Source organism: Elgaria multicarinata, chromosome 16, assembly GCF_023053635.1.
Source record: "Elgaria multicarinata webbii isolate HBS135686 ecotype San Diego chromosome 16, rElgMul1.1.pri, whole genome shotgun sequence".
NCBI lineage: Eukaryota > Metazoa > Chordata > Lepidosauria > Squamata > Anguidae > Elgaria > Elgaria multicarinata.
In genome coordinates, this window is record NC_086186.1 from 11,323,535 (window position 1) to 11,337,822 (window position 14,288).

A 14,288-nucleotide genomic window follows, 5' to 3' on the forward strand; every position below is an offset into this window, starting at 1 on the left:
GTTTGTTTTTCCTCATCCAGCCCATTACCGCCTCCAAGCATTCATTCACTATGCTTAGCTGATGCTGTTATTGAAGGCATAGAGAAATATATTTGGGTGTCATAAACTTCATAAACTTATGAAGCTTATGTTTCTCAAATAGCAATTATTTGTATGCAGTTGCGTGCCTTACTGTAATGTATCAACTGCAGCCCTGTTTACATTTGCCCATCTGACAATCCAGATTCAGCGGCAGCTCTGCTTCCAGCCGAATGGGTTGTTCCCCTCCCTTCCTCTCTAGCCATTTTTTTTTAGTTTTAATCTACAGTTTCGCAACCTTGCCGCTGCAGTTCTTAAACCCGCATCTCACCAACCCCCTGCCCCCTGCCCTACATTCCCGCACCTACCCTGCACTGGGATCCACCCCTGGTATACCCACTTTCTAAACCCAAACTGACGCTACCACTGACAGATGAAGAAACCACAGGGGGGACAGCGGAGCAATGGGAGCAGCCACGGAAAATCGATACATAGCACAGTTTTGCAAGTCGGCGGCTTCATCGTATAAACGACGGGGTGCAACTGCGCAGCCACAACAGGGTATTTAGAACATATAAACAAGCCCCTCGTTGTACCACTTCTCAGCGATTGCACCCAGAGAGAACGGTAGGGAAAGTCTCTTTGATAACAAAGGCAAAACTAACTTGAATCCTCTTCCATCTCCCCTTCTTCCTCTTCTATGTCCTCCGCTTCCTTTTCTTCACTATTCCACCTCCCCGCCCGCCCCACTTACTCCGTTTCTTTTCCTTTCTCTTTCCCCATGTCTGTCTTTCTTTCCTTAAGATAATGCAGCAGCAGGCAGCCCTGATGGCTGCAGCACAAGGAACTTGCCTCAATCCCATGGCGGCCATTGCAGCCGCACAGATGCAACAGATGGCCGCCTTTAACGTCAGCGGGCTGGTCGCTGCTCCCATGACACCCTCATCAGGTACGTGCCGCTCCATGATCTTGGGTTACCCAGCATGCTCTAACGGGACAAGTACATCCAGGGTATTTTTCAGCGTTATGAATTTAAAGTAGACAAACTGCACCTATTCAGAATTTTCATAGTGGGTTAACTATCAGGATTGGCAAAATGTTTTGCCACTGTTGCAGTTCTGACAGATGAGGGAAGTAGAAGGAAGATGATGAAGATGATGATAATGATGATGATGATGATGATTAAAAACATGAAATAGCAGCAGAGGGCGGGAAGAGGAAGCAAATTATACTTGTGTGCTTCTACATGGCCATCTGAAGGGTGTCAGGGAAGCATAAGACTTTTAAGTCCAGCATTTGAAATTACCTAGGCCGTGTCTATGCAACTCTGTTTTGCCTGAAATCGCTGAAATCCCGCAGCGTTGCAGCTGTGGAGCAGCATCAAACGAGTTAAGTGGCAGCAGTGAGCGTGAGCTATCCTGCCTGGGGAAAATCGGGGCGCCATTGTCAGACAGCGGGAATGGGGAGCAAATGGGGCTTACTTCAGAGTAGATAGGATTGCACTACTGATAGCGGCATGCTGGCCATCCGCCAATCGCTTCCAGCAATTGTGAACTTTTTTAAAAAAATTTACAATTTTTATTATTTTCTACAGAAAAAGACGAAACAAAACTTCACAAACAATACAATACAATACAACTTATAAAAGCACACATACAGAACATATAAGGCCGTATTCCATTTAATAGGGCTGTGCTAAGCTCCGTTATGGATCCCTGGATCCAAAGCGGAGCAGGCTGATCCAGACCTCTGAAGCCTGGTTCTGGAGCAGCGCAGAGCGGATCAGAATGATCCAAAGCGATTCGGACCATTCCGAAGCTCCGGACCCAGGTAAGTGGGGGGAGGGGGCTTACCTGTCACTGCCGCTACAGTCCATGCGGCGATGGTGGCAGAACCAGGTAAGGGGGCAGGGGGGAGGGGCTTACCTGGATCTGTTGTGGTCTGGGCAGCGGCTTCAACGGGTAAGTGGGGGGGAAGGGGTAAGTGGGGGAGGGGTTATCTGGCTCCGCCGTCCGCCACCACCATGGTCCATGCGGCGGCAGACGGTAGAGCCAGGTAAGGGGGGAGGGGGCTTATTCGGGCCCCATTTTGTCCCCCCTTCCCCACTTACCTGCCTCCACCATCTGCCTTGGAGGCAAGTAAGTGGGGAAGGACAGGCAAAATGGTGCCCGAATATTGATCCGGACCTCCAGATCTCTCTGTGGATCTGGTTCTGGAGCGGATCGGGGGAGGTCCAGATCGACCCAAACCAGTTCAGGCCCGATCCAGAAGGTCCACATCGGGATCTGAATCGGTTCAGGGAGGGGGTGCACAGCCCTACCATTTAAGGCATTCTTCATGGCAGACATATAGGCTATCTGTTCTTCACTTTAGCCAGCACAGTATTGTGTATTAAGACCACAGATTATACGTGAAATCCACAAATATAAACCAATATCTTGCAAATATTCTATCAGAGGTTTCCGGTCCGATACAAACGAGGTTGTTGATTTTTCTCTTGCTAGCACCGTAAGTTTAGCCATCTCCGCCAGCTCCAAAACCTTCAGCAGCCATTCCTCCGTTGATGGTACTTGTGCCTTTTTCCAGTATTGCGCATAGAAGAGTCTGGCAGCTGTTGTCAAGTGAACTTTGTGAGACCAGGAGGGTGGCTGGAATTAGGAAAACAGCCCCGTATGTTTTTTTCTCTCTCCTTTTACCTCTCCTCCATTATGTTAGTGGAGTTTTCAAGCTATTGACGCTGAATCAGGGAGCAGTAGGGGAGATTTTGCTTCAGATTAAGCCTCTGACAACGGCCCCACTGACCCGGTAACTGATATTATATTCACATTATGGAGTGAATGTAACATGAAGGCATACCCAGGCTTTCCTGTGCTCACTGCCATTCACAGAGCCAACATTTCTCATTCCTCCCTTGTGCCCCATCTGCTTCATGTTTCAGGTACAAGCACACCTCCAGGGATCAGCACAGCACCTGTCCCCAGCATAGCCACACCCATTGGGGTGAACGGGTTCAGCCCTCTCCCGCCGCAGACCAATGGACAGCCAGCATCAGAAACTATCTACACCAATGGAATCCATCCATACCCAGGTAGGTTTTGAGCATGGGAAGGCAAGGAGGCAGGGTATATAGCCTTGCTGATTCCTGCATTGCTGATTCCTGCACTGAGTAGTGGGTTGGACTCGATGGTCTTGTAGGCCCCTTCCAACTCTGCTATTCTATGATTCTATGATGGATGTGCTTTTCGTGATGACAATGAGTGTCTGTGTCTGTGTGTGCTGGGTGTCTCAAGCACTGCTAAATCACTGCTTGAAAGGTTGTCACACAGAGGAGGGTCAGGATCTCTTCTCAATCATCCCAGAGTGCAGGACATGGAACAACAGGCTCAAGTTACAGGAAGCCAGATTCCGGCTGGACATCAGGAAAAACTTCCTGACTGTCAGAGCAGTACGACAATGGAACCAGTTACCTAGGGAGGTTGTGGGAATTCCTCCTACACTAGAAGTATTTAATAGGCAGCTAGACAGCCATCTGTCAGGGATGCTTTAAGGTGGGTTCCTGCATTGAGCAGGGGGTTGGACTCGATGACCTTGTAGGCCCCTTCCAACTCTACTATTCTATGATTCGATGAGTCTGTGCAGTGGTGTAGTGGTCAATTCAGACATGCAGGCACTTGTCGTGATAGTCGCCAGAGCCAGGCCTCTCCCAAGGAGAGTCCAAGCATCTCTTGGGGATGCTGTAGCTGCATCCTGTATTACAGTGCCTGCATTGGGCACGGGGGTGGACGAGATGATCTCCAAGTCCCCCTTGGACTCTTCTGATTCCCAGTCAAAGAGGCATCTCGAGTGGTTCCCTGCTCCCCCTGCCCCCAGCGTCAATCATGTCTGAGCTGCTCTGAAAGCTGTTCTCCTCTGGTTGACTTTGCTTACTCTTTTCCTTCTTCCTTTCTTTTCTCTTCCCAGCTCAAAGTCCCACTGTGGCAGACCCCCTCCAACAAGCCTACGCAGGCATGCAGCACTATGCAGGTCTCTAACATCGCTTTGCCTCCCCTCCCCTCCCCAACTCCGCCCCCTCCCCTTTCTCTGTCCGCCTCTCCCTCTTCCCCTGTGTCTTTCTTCGTTCTCATCTTCTCATGGCATCTTCATGATACAATGCAGGCATGTGCAAAATAACCAGCTGCAAGGAGGAGGATGCTGGGGTGTGCTCTTCTGGCTGGGGTTGATGGGAGCTGTAGTCCAAAACATCTGGAGAACTCCAGGTTGGGGAAGGAAATTGTGCTGTGTGACACAAAAGAACTAGGAGTGGAAGACTTTGGGGGAGCATTTTGCACTAGCTGTAACTTCTGAGTCGTCTTCAAGGGCAGCCCCAGGTAGAGTGCATAGCAGTAGTCTAATTGGGAAGTTAGGACCTGTCCTAACTTCCTACACTAGGACCTGTCTTGGATGGGGTTGCACTCCCTCTGAAGGAGAAGGTGCGTAGCTTGGGAATACTCCTAGATCCATCCTTGTCACCGGAGGCCCAAGTGGACTCCGTGGCCTGGAGTACTTGGGGCCAGCTTTGGCTGATCCACCTGCTACAGCCTTTCCTGGACAGGGACAACCTAGCCACAGTAGTGCATGCGCTAGTAACTTCCCAATTAGACTACTGCTATGCACTCTACATGGGGCTGCCCTTGAAGACGACTCGGAAGTTACAGCTAGTGCAAAATGCAGCAGCTAGACTACTGACCAGTAAATCCCACAAAGACCATATAACACCGGTCTTAAAGGAACTGCACTGGCTGCCTATATGCTGCCAGTCAGAATTCAAGGCATTGGTAATAACATTTACAGCCAATACTTGATTAATGGTTTAATTTGCTTTTAGCGGTGTATATTAATTGTTTCATACTGTTTGTATGATTTTATCTGTATGCCGCTCTGAGATCCCAGTCATATAGGATGAGATACAAATGTTTTAATAAAATAAAAATAGGAAGGAGGGAATGGTGGTTAGACCCAAGTGCTCCCTGCTTGGTGCCAGGGAGCATCCCACAGGAGCAAGAAGGGGGTTATTTAAGCAGTAAAACTCTGCTCGGAGCTTCCCTGAGGGAGGGAAAGAGGAAGAACAGTCCGTAGTTCATGCTTTGCTTGTTGCAAGTCCCAGGATTAATTTCTGGCCTCTCCAAATGACCTCGGGTAAACATCTGCCAGAAACCCTAGTGGAAGCCACTGCCAAGCAAAATAAACTCGCTGTCCCCAACCTTCAGATGTGCTGAAATACAAATCCCATCATCTCCAGCTGGGGTTTATGGGAGTTGTAGTCCAACACATCTGGACTACACCCAGTTGAAGAAGGCTGGAATAGACCATATGGTCTGAAGGGACAGGAGACAGCCCCCTTGCTGAAGCTAAGCAGGTCAGGAGCTGGTCAATGCATGGAGGAGAGACCACCATGTAGCCACCTTAAGTTCCACAATGGAAAAAGGTGGGATATAAATGAAATAAATACTGGGCCAGATAGTTCAATGGTGACAGCAGGACGCAGCTTCACCAGGTTGGATCCAGACATCTGCCCACATCACGGGGCTGCTGGGAATTGCCTGTGGCACAAGGGGCCAAGGGGGAAGAGAGTGGCAGAAATTGGGGTGGAGGCATCTTCTATTCCGCTTACAGAAGATGCCTCTTCCCAATTTTCTGCTATCTCCACCTTCCCCACTCAGCCCTGTGGCTCACAATCCACCCCACTCATCAGGGTCCCCTTACCCTTGGGAGGAGAATTTAAGTTGTGGGGGGGGGCCCTCTGGGAGCTGTCAGGGAGAAGAGAGAACAGTGAATTCAGTTTCCACCAGCCCCATTACACAAGCGTATCTTTAAATCCAACCTGATGTTCATATATTCTGTGGGTTGAATCCCAATGGAGTCATCTTTAGAAGTAATCTCATTGAAACCAATGGGTATCTGTTACTCATGACTAAAATAAGTCCCATTGACATTAGTGGGTCTTCTCTAATCGAGATTAATCCGATTCCAACCCAGTGTACATAAAATGTCCCTCCCGTTAGGCTTAATGCAGCCCAAAGCTTCCTTCTTCTCTTCCCCCGCTCCAGACCTCCCAAGCCATGTCTACTCTCTAACTGGAAACACTTCACATCATAACTGTCGAACGACGTATACTTGGGGAGTGTATGCACAAACTCCTTCTCTGTGACGGGTGCATCTCCAGAGCAGAATCAGGCTCAGGATTCACAGCCAGGCAACCCTCTGGGTCACCAGAGATTGTAGCCAATGGTTTTGCATTCCTGTTCTTTACTTGGAGCGAGCGGGAAGCTACACGCGTGCCCTGACCGTTCTGTTTTTCTGTTCCAGCAGCATATCCAGCCGCCTATGCACCAATCAGCCAGGCCTTCCCCCAACAAGCCCCCATCATCCCCCAACAGCAGAGAGAAGGTGAGATGGACCATCGGGGAGTGTGTGCCTGCATGTATTTGGCCAAGAGCACTGAGTATATTGCTGTGACAAATAAGGAATGGTTTCGTCCAGGACTGATATCAGAACCTGGTATTTTTTGCAGGCCAGAGAGAGAAAGAAATCACAGAGTGAAAAAGGATATTATTATTTATTTATTTATTTATTTATTTATTTTATTTGTTCATTTGTGTGATTCATTTATACCCCTCTTTTCTGCAAAGGAAATGGCTAGCTGAAGAAAGGAACTGTCCAAGGTGCTGAACCCAATCTCCAGACTAGGCTTAATGCCTCGAATAGCTCCTTTCGAGTTCTGACTGGTTTTGACAAAAAGGATTCATAGCCCCCACCCCCAATATCGGAGCCCCTTGCCTCCAGGCTTGAAACCACAATTAGAAACCTAACAATATAGCTGTGGTTTAAGGTGTCTTCTGAACACAGCCCGGCTTTCTAGCTTAACCACTGTGTTAAAGCCGTGGTTTAAGGTGTCTTCTGAACACAGCCTGGCTTTCTGGCTTAACCACTGTGTTAAAGCCGTGGTTTAAGGTGTCTTCTGAACACAGCCCGGCTTTCTGGTTTAACCACTGTGTTAAAGCCGTGGTTTAAGGTGTCTTCTGAACACAGCCCGGCTTTCTGGCTTAACCACTGTGGTTAAAGCCGTGGTTTAAGGTGTCTTCTGAACACAGCCCGGCTTTCTGGCTTAACCACCGTGGTTAAAGCCATGGTTTAAGGTGTCTTCTGAACACAGCCCAGCTTTCTGGCTTAACCACTGTGTTAAAGCCATGGTTTAAGGTGTCTTCTGAACACAGCTTGGCTTTCTGGCTTAACCACTGTGGTTAAAGCCGTGGTTTAAGGTGTCTTCTGAACACAGCTTGGCTTTCTGGCTTTACCACTGTGGTGAAAGCCATGGTTTAAGGTGTCTTCTGAACACAGCTTGGCTTTCTGGCTTAACCACCGTGGTTAAAGCCATGGTTTAAGGTGTCTTCTGAACACAGCCTGGCTTTCTGGCTTAACCACCGTGGTTAAAGCCATGGTTTAAGGTGTCTTCTGAACACAGCCCGGCTTTCTGGCTTAACCACTGTGTTAAAGCCGTGGTTTAAGGTGTCTTCTGAACACAGCCCGGCTTTCTGGCTTAACCACTGTGTTAAAGCCATGGTTTAAGGTGTCTTCTGAACACAGCCCGGCTTTCTGGCTTAACCACTGTGTTAAAGCCATGGTTTAAGGTGTCTTCTGAACACAGCCCGGCTTTCTGGCTTAACCACTGTGTTAAAGCCATGGTTTAAGGTGTCTTCTGAACACAGCCCGGCTTTCTGGCTTAACCACTGTGTTAAAGCCGTGGTTTAAGGTGTCTTCTGAACACAGCCCGGCTTTCTGGCTTAACCACTGTGGTTAAAGCCGTGGTTTAAGGTGTCTTCTGAACACAGCCCGGCTTTCTGGCTTAACCACTGTGTTAAAGCCATGGTTTAAGGTGTCTTCTGAACACAGCCCAGCTTTCTGGCTTAACCACTGTGTTAAAGCCATGGTTTAAGGTGTCTTCTGAACACAGCCCGGCTTTCTGGCTTAACCACTGTGGTTAAAGCCGTGGTTTAAGGTGTCTTCTGAACACAGCCCGGCTTTCTGGCTTAACCACTGTGTTAAAGCCGTGGTTTAAGGTGTCTTCTGAACACAGCCCAGCTTTCTAGCTTAACCACTGTGTTAAAGCCGTGGTTTAAGGTGTCTTCTGAACACAGCCCGGCTTTCTGGCTTAACCACTGTGGTTAAAGCCATAGTTTAAGGTGTCTTCTGAACACAGCTTGGCTTTCTGGCTTAACCACTGTGGTTAAAGCGATGGTTTAAGGTGTCTTGTGAATGGGGCCATTACGATGTATGGAATGTTTTAAATGTTGATGGTTGCACTTCACACCAGACCAAAGGGGATTTTTCACTGCCCTTGGCATGGAAATTAGACTGCAGCTCTACTAGGAAGGTAGAAATTAACATTCTAGTAAGGACTTCTTATCCGTTTCATTATGAGGTCCTATTTTTGACATCCTGGGAAATAAGTAGCCTACTGTACGTCTGGGATTGGATGTGGCGGAATTAATTCTAACTTACAATATTTGATTTTATGTAATATTGTTTCTGTGCTTAGTTAGATATTTGCTCAAGACGTGTAAAGATTAGTTTCCATTATACATTCTAGCAAGTGAATGGGGATTTTTTTTAAAAAAAATTGAAATGATTGTTGCAAATTACTTTTTCTTCCCCCCAAAAAATATGACTGAGCAGATACACTAAATGCAATGACGACTCAGATACAGTGCATTCTGAGAAAGCACCCATGGCCTCTGCTGCTAATATATGTCTTTTTCTTTGTGTGTGCACCTATGTTGTTATCTCAGGTCCCGAGGGCTGTAACCTCTTCATTTATCACCTGCCCCAGGAGTTCGGGGATGCGGAGCTCATGCAGATGTTCTTGCCTTTTGGCAATGTCATTTCTGCCAAAGTCTTTGTTGACCGTGCCACCAACCAAAGTAAATGCTTTGGTAAGTACCCAACATGCTGGCTTCAAGGTCCTCTTGGTAAAAGGAATGGATGAGAATGTCACTTCAGCTCACAAACCATGTGAACTAGGGCTGTGCAGGGACCCCCGATCCACCTCGGAGGCCGATCCGGAACCCTCGAAGCAGCCCTGATCTGCCTCGGGCCTGCCTCGGGGGTTCCCAATCCGCCTCGGCGCCGAAGCTGAAGTGAAATTCGGACCCTCCGAAGTGACTCAGAGTTTTCTGGGTGCTGGCTGTGCCAATTTTCAGTGTGGGGGAATCAAAATTGCACATTTTAAAAAAAAAATGTGCAATTTTGTATTTTAGCCAATGGGGGAAATTTGTGCCGCTTTGGCAATCTGCACAACTTTGAACATAGGAAGAGCCATGCTGGATCAGATGAAGGGTCCATTAGTCTAGCACTCTGTTCCCACAGTAGCCAACCAGCTGTTGACCAAGAACCCACAAGTAGGAGCCCGGTGCAACAGCACCCTCCCGTCCATGTTCCCCAGCAATATATATATAGTGTATTTGGGCTTACTGCCTCTGATACTGGAAATAGCACATAGCCATCAGGACTAGTAACCATTGATAGCCTTCTTCTCCAGGAAATGGCTACAGGAAGGAATACAGGTCTTGTAGTTTTACTGGAATAGTTGATTTTAAGTCCTTAAAAAAACATTTCCCTTGGCAGGGGAAGAGATTCTCAGCATGGACAAAATGAATTTCAAGCATGCTGTGTTTAAGAAGGAAGAAACGCGTCCCATGTTGTAGGAAAGAAATCTTAGTTAAAGGCTAGTGACCTCCTTGGTCAGGTGGTTTTGAGCCAATTTGAGCATGTCTCAGTAGCATGTTAAAATTACACAAAAGCTGAGGTATCATAAGTCAAGCTCCCAAAGGGAATCAGATTAGCATTTGTTAATCCAGATCTCAGCAGGGAGTGTCTAGAATCTCCAGTAAGACACAATGGGATGCCTAATTGATGTGAGCCCATGTAAATAGAAACTGGTTATCCAGTCTGTCATTCTGCAGCATCGAAGGCCCAAAGGAGCAACTAGTCAGATCAGTTACTCGGAGCCAAGATGTGTTCCGTGGAGTCAATGAAATAGAAATCTAGCCTAATTATAAGGAGAACGCATCATATTTCTACTACATATGCCATTCCCAGTAGATATGGCGCTCAGATGTATCATAAATGTCACCAAACGGTTTGATCACCGTGGATGAATTTTAAGACGTAATGGTCTTGTGAGAAGGGAGAAAAGGTCTTTCCAAATTCTTCATATATTATCCAGTTAAATATGGAAAGGAAAGGAAAGGAAAGGAAAGGAACCTCTCGTGCAAGCACTGAGTCATTACTGACTCTTGGAGGGACACCAGTTTTCGCTGACATTTTCTTGGCAGGCCTTATAGCAGGGTGGTTTGCCGTTGCCTTCCCCAGCCGTTATTACCTTTCCCCCAGCTAACTGGGTACTCATTTTACCGACCTCGGGAGGATGGAAGGCTGACTCGACCCGAGCCGGCTGCCTGAGAACCAGCTTCCGCTGGGATCGAACTCAGGCCGTGGGGAGAGTTTCAGCTGCAGAAACTGCTGCTTTACCGCTCTGTGCCACACGAGGCTCATCAGTTAAATATGATCAATGTAATAAATAAATAAATTCATCAGAATGGTTGCAATACACATAGTAGCAGTTGTAGTATAATACTTCCATAGTAGCTATAGCAGTATAATGAGGGGTCAAATTCACAGTTAGGACAGTTCGACAATTTTAAGTGCTTGCTCTATTTTGAATGGGGCCCAGACTGCTTCACATTCGAGTCTAGCTCGAACTGGGGTTCGATCCTACCATGGCAGCAGGAAATAATGCCTGGGGAGCAAAAGCTTGATTCTTTCCTCTGTCTCCTAATTCAGTTTGGGAGGCAAAGGAAACGATCAATCCCGTGCACCCCAGGAAGAAATGAAACATTGTTTCCAACTAAGGAAATGCCAAGATATTTCTTGGACAGCGTGGTGTAGCGGCTAAGGACTGGGAGTCGGGAGATCCAGGTTCTAGTCCCCACTCAGCCATGGAAACCCACTGGTTGACTTTGGGCCAGTCACAGACTCTCAGCCCAACCTACTTCACAGGGTTGTTGTTGTGAGGATAAAATGAAGAGGAGGATTATGTACGCCTCCTTGGGTTCCTTGGAGGGAAAAAAGCGGGATGTAAATGTAATAAATAAATAATAAATAGTATTTCCTGTCTCTAGTTATCCCTCTGCATTCTCAGACATAAGGAGTTTATTTTTTTGGTGGGGAGGGGGGAGACAATTGGGGAACTGGCAGAAAAAGATGAGGGCTCTGCTTCACCCATTTTCCCCTCAAGATTTCTTTAAGGTTTCTTCAAAAACCTCGAGGCGTTTTTGAGCACATTCAATGAAAGATTAAAACATTGGTGGTCTTGGTCTATCGGTGTTCTCCAACTTTCCTTGAGTCTTACAATCATTAGGACTGGTGACGAGAGCCTCCGCCAAGGTCTTCTAGAGTTCCAGGGTTTTCCTGCCAAGATTACAACAGGCATATTGTGTCTAGCTTCACAATACTGACTTTGGGGGTTGCATACTTCCAGCCCTTCATAGAATCATAGAATCATAGAATCATAGAATAGCAGAGTTGGAAGGCCATCGAGTCCAACCCCCAGCTCAATGCAGGAATCCACCCTAAAGCATCCCTGACAGATGTTTGTCCAGCTGCCTCTTGAAGGCCTCTAATGTGGGAGAGCCCACAACCTCACCAGGCAACTGATTCCATTGTTGTACTGCTCTAACAGTCAGGAAGTTTTTCCTGATGTCCAGCCGGAATCTGGCTTCCTTTAACTTGAGCCCGTTATTCCGTGTCCTGCACTCTGGGAGGATCGAGAAGAGATCCTGGCCCTCCTCTGTGTGACAACCTTTGAAGTATTTGAAGAGTGCTCTCATGTCTCCCCTCAATCTTCTCTTCTCCAGGCTGAACATGCCCAGTTCTTTCAGTCTCTCTTCATAGGGCTTTGTTTCCAGACCCCTGATCATCCTGGTTGCCCTCCTCTGAACACGCTCCATTCCTACGGAAACGTTAGCAAACTTCAGGAGATGTTCTAAAGCACAGTGAAGCTCTGAATACTGAAGGAAGCTTCTTCATTAGAGAAGGAAAGTGCTTAATCCCCAATACAATGAAAGCTAAACTGCTCAATGCCTACTTGGTTTTAGTTTTCACCAGTGAGATAAATAGTGACCCGATGATTAGTGGAATCGATACAGGCACTGAGAGGGGGGCAAAGGGTTAGGATAGGCAAAGATCTGTTCAAAGAATATTTGACTACCTTAAATGACAGGAAATCAACAGGTCGTGATGAATTACACCTTGGGATGCCAAAAGCATCTCAGTGCAAATGGTTTGGAGAAATTGTCCATGACAGGTGAGGTTCCAGCGTGCTGGAGAAAGGCAAACATTAACACCTGAAAGCAAGAATCGATAGACCCATTAACTTAACTTCTGTCCCAAGGAAGTTACTAAATCAAATCATAAAACAAATCATTTGTAAGCATTGAAGGGAAAACACAGTGGGTACCAGGAGGAGGGCCTTCTCTGCTGTGGCACCCCAGCTGTGGAATGAGCTCCCTAAGGAGGTTTGCTTGGCACCTACGTTATATTCTTTAGACGCCAGGTGAAGGCCTTTTTATTCTCCCAGTATTTTAACAGTCTATAAATTAATTTGAACTTGCTGTTTTAAATTTGTATTTCTGCACTGCTGCTGTTTTTATCTTGGTTGTGCTTTTATATTGTAATATATATTATGGTTTTATACTGTTGTTTTATACTTGAATTGTCTTAATTTTGTAAACCGCCCAGAGAACTTCGGCTATTGGGTGGTATAGAAATGCAATAAATAAATAATAAATAAATAAGTAAATAAATACTAATATGAAGAGGAAGCACTTGTATCAATGGCTACTATTTATTTATTTATTTATTTATTTATTTATTTATTTATTTATTACATTTTTATACCGCCCAATAGCCGAAGCTCTCTGGGAGGTTCACAAAAATTAAAATCATAAAGAGCATAAAAACAACCAACAATCTAAAAACACAATACAAAATACAATATAAGAAGCACAACCAGGATAAAACCACACAGCAAAAATTGATATAGGTTAAAATATGGAATTAAAACAGCAAAGTTTAAATTTAAGTTAATAGGTGTTAAAATACTGAGAGAATAAAAAGGTCTTCAGCTGGCGATGAAAGGAGTACGGTGTAGGCGCCAGCCGGACCTCTCTGGGGAGCCCCTTCCACAGCCGGGGTGCCACACCAGAGAAGGCCCTCCTCCTAGTAGCCACCTGCCTCACTTCCTTTGGCAGGGGCTCACGGGGAAGGACTGATGGTTATGTGCTACCTCCAGCATCTGAGGCAGTAAGACTATATACACCAGTTGCTGGAGGACATGGGTAGGAGGATGCTGTTGCACTCACTCATCAACAGCTGGTTGGCCACTGTGCAAACAGAATGCTGGACTAGATGGAGCCTTGGTTTGATCCAGCATGGCCCCTCTTATGTGTGGTGTAGTGGCTAAAGTGTTGGACTGGGAGTCAGGAGATCTGGGTTCTAGTCCCCACTCGGCCATGGAAACCAACTGGGTGACTTTGGGCCAGTCACAGACTCTCAGCCCAACCTACTTCACAGGGTTGTTGTTGTGAGGATAAAATGAAGAGGAGGATTATGTACGCCTCCTTAGGTCCCTTACAGAGGAAAAATGGCATGATACAAATGTAATTGATGACGATGATGATGTAGTAATGCTGCTGCTGCTGCTGCAATAAATAAATGAATAAAATAAACACATGTCCAGCAATTTGCAAAGAGTTTCAGTGAACACATGCTCACAATTGCATTCGAGTTTGGGGCTTTGAAGCGAAACAGCGAAACCTTTCACAGTGGGGTGGGTCGCGAGGGCGCTCCGTGGTGAACAGTGTCCTACCCTTTGCTTTTCTGTTCCTGCCTCTGTTCCCCCTCTTTGCCTTGACCTCCCACCCAGGTTTCGTCAGTTTTGACAATCCAACCAGCGCTCAGGCGGCCATTCAAGCCATGAACGGCTTCCAGATCGGTATGAAGAGGCTAAAGGTTCAACTAAAGCGGCCAAAAGATGCGAACAGACCCTACTGACTCCCCCATCCACCCTGGCCCTGAAAACAGGTAAGGCCCGGGCAGACGAGACCTCTCCCCGCCTACGCTGCATGGAGGACGATATGGGAGGACCCTCTGGTGATTTTGCTAAAGCGTCTGCA

At 46.9% G+C, this 14,288-nt stretch overlaps 1 protein-coding gene across 5 annotated transcripts in view; it reads left to right on the plus strand.

The window, feature by feature from the left end:
• The window catches only part of CELF6 (CUGBP Elav-like family member 6), a 141,435-nt gene that overhangs the window by 120,572 nt on the left and 6,575 nt on the right, over window positions 1-14,288 (plus strand). For 4 of the 5 annotated variants that reach the window (XM_063142244.1, XM_063142245.1, XM_063142247.1 and 1 more), the window contains 6 exons: window positions 823-967; window positions 2,957-3,106; window positions 3,979-4,041; window positions 6,364-6,444; window positions 8,844-8,987; window positions 14,039-14,196. In XM_063142244.1, the coding sequence (XP_062998314.1) occupies window positions 823-967; window positions 2,957-3,106; window positions 3,979-4,041; window positions 6,364-6,444; window positions 8,844-8,987; window positions 14,039-14,166 (711 nt within the window). In that variant the 3' untranslated portion in view covers window positions 14,167-14,196. The remainder of the gene's footprint in view (window positions 1-822; window positions 968-2,956; window positions 3,107-3,978; window positions 4,042-6,363; window positions 6,445-8,843; window positions 8,988-14,038; window positions 14,197-14,288) is intronic. The other variant, XM_063142246.1, reaches the window with a different exon arrangement.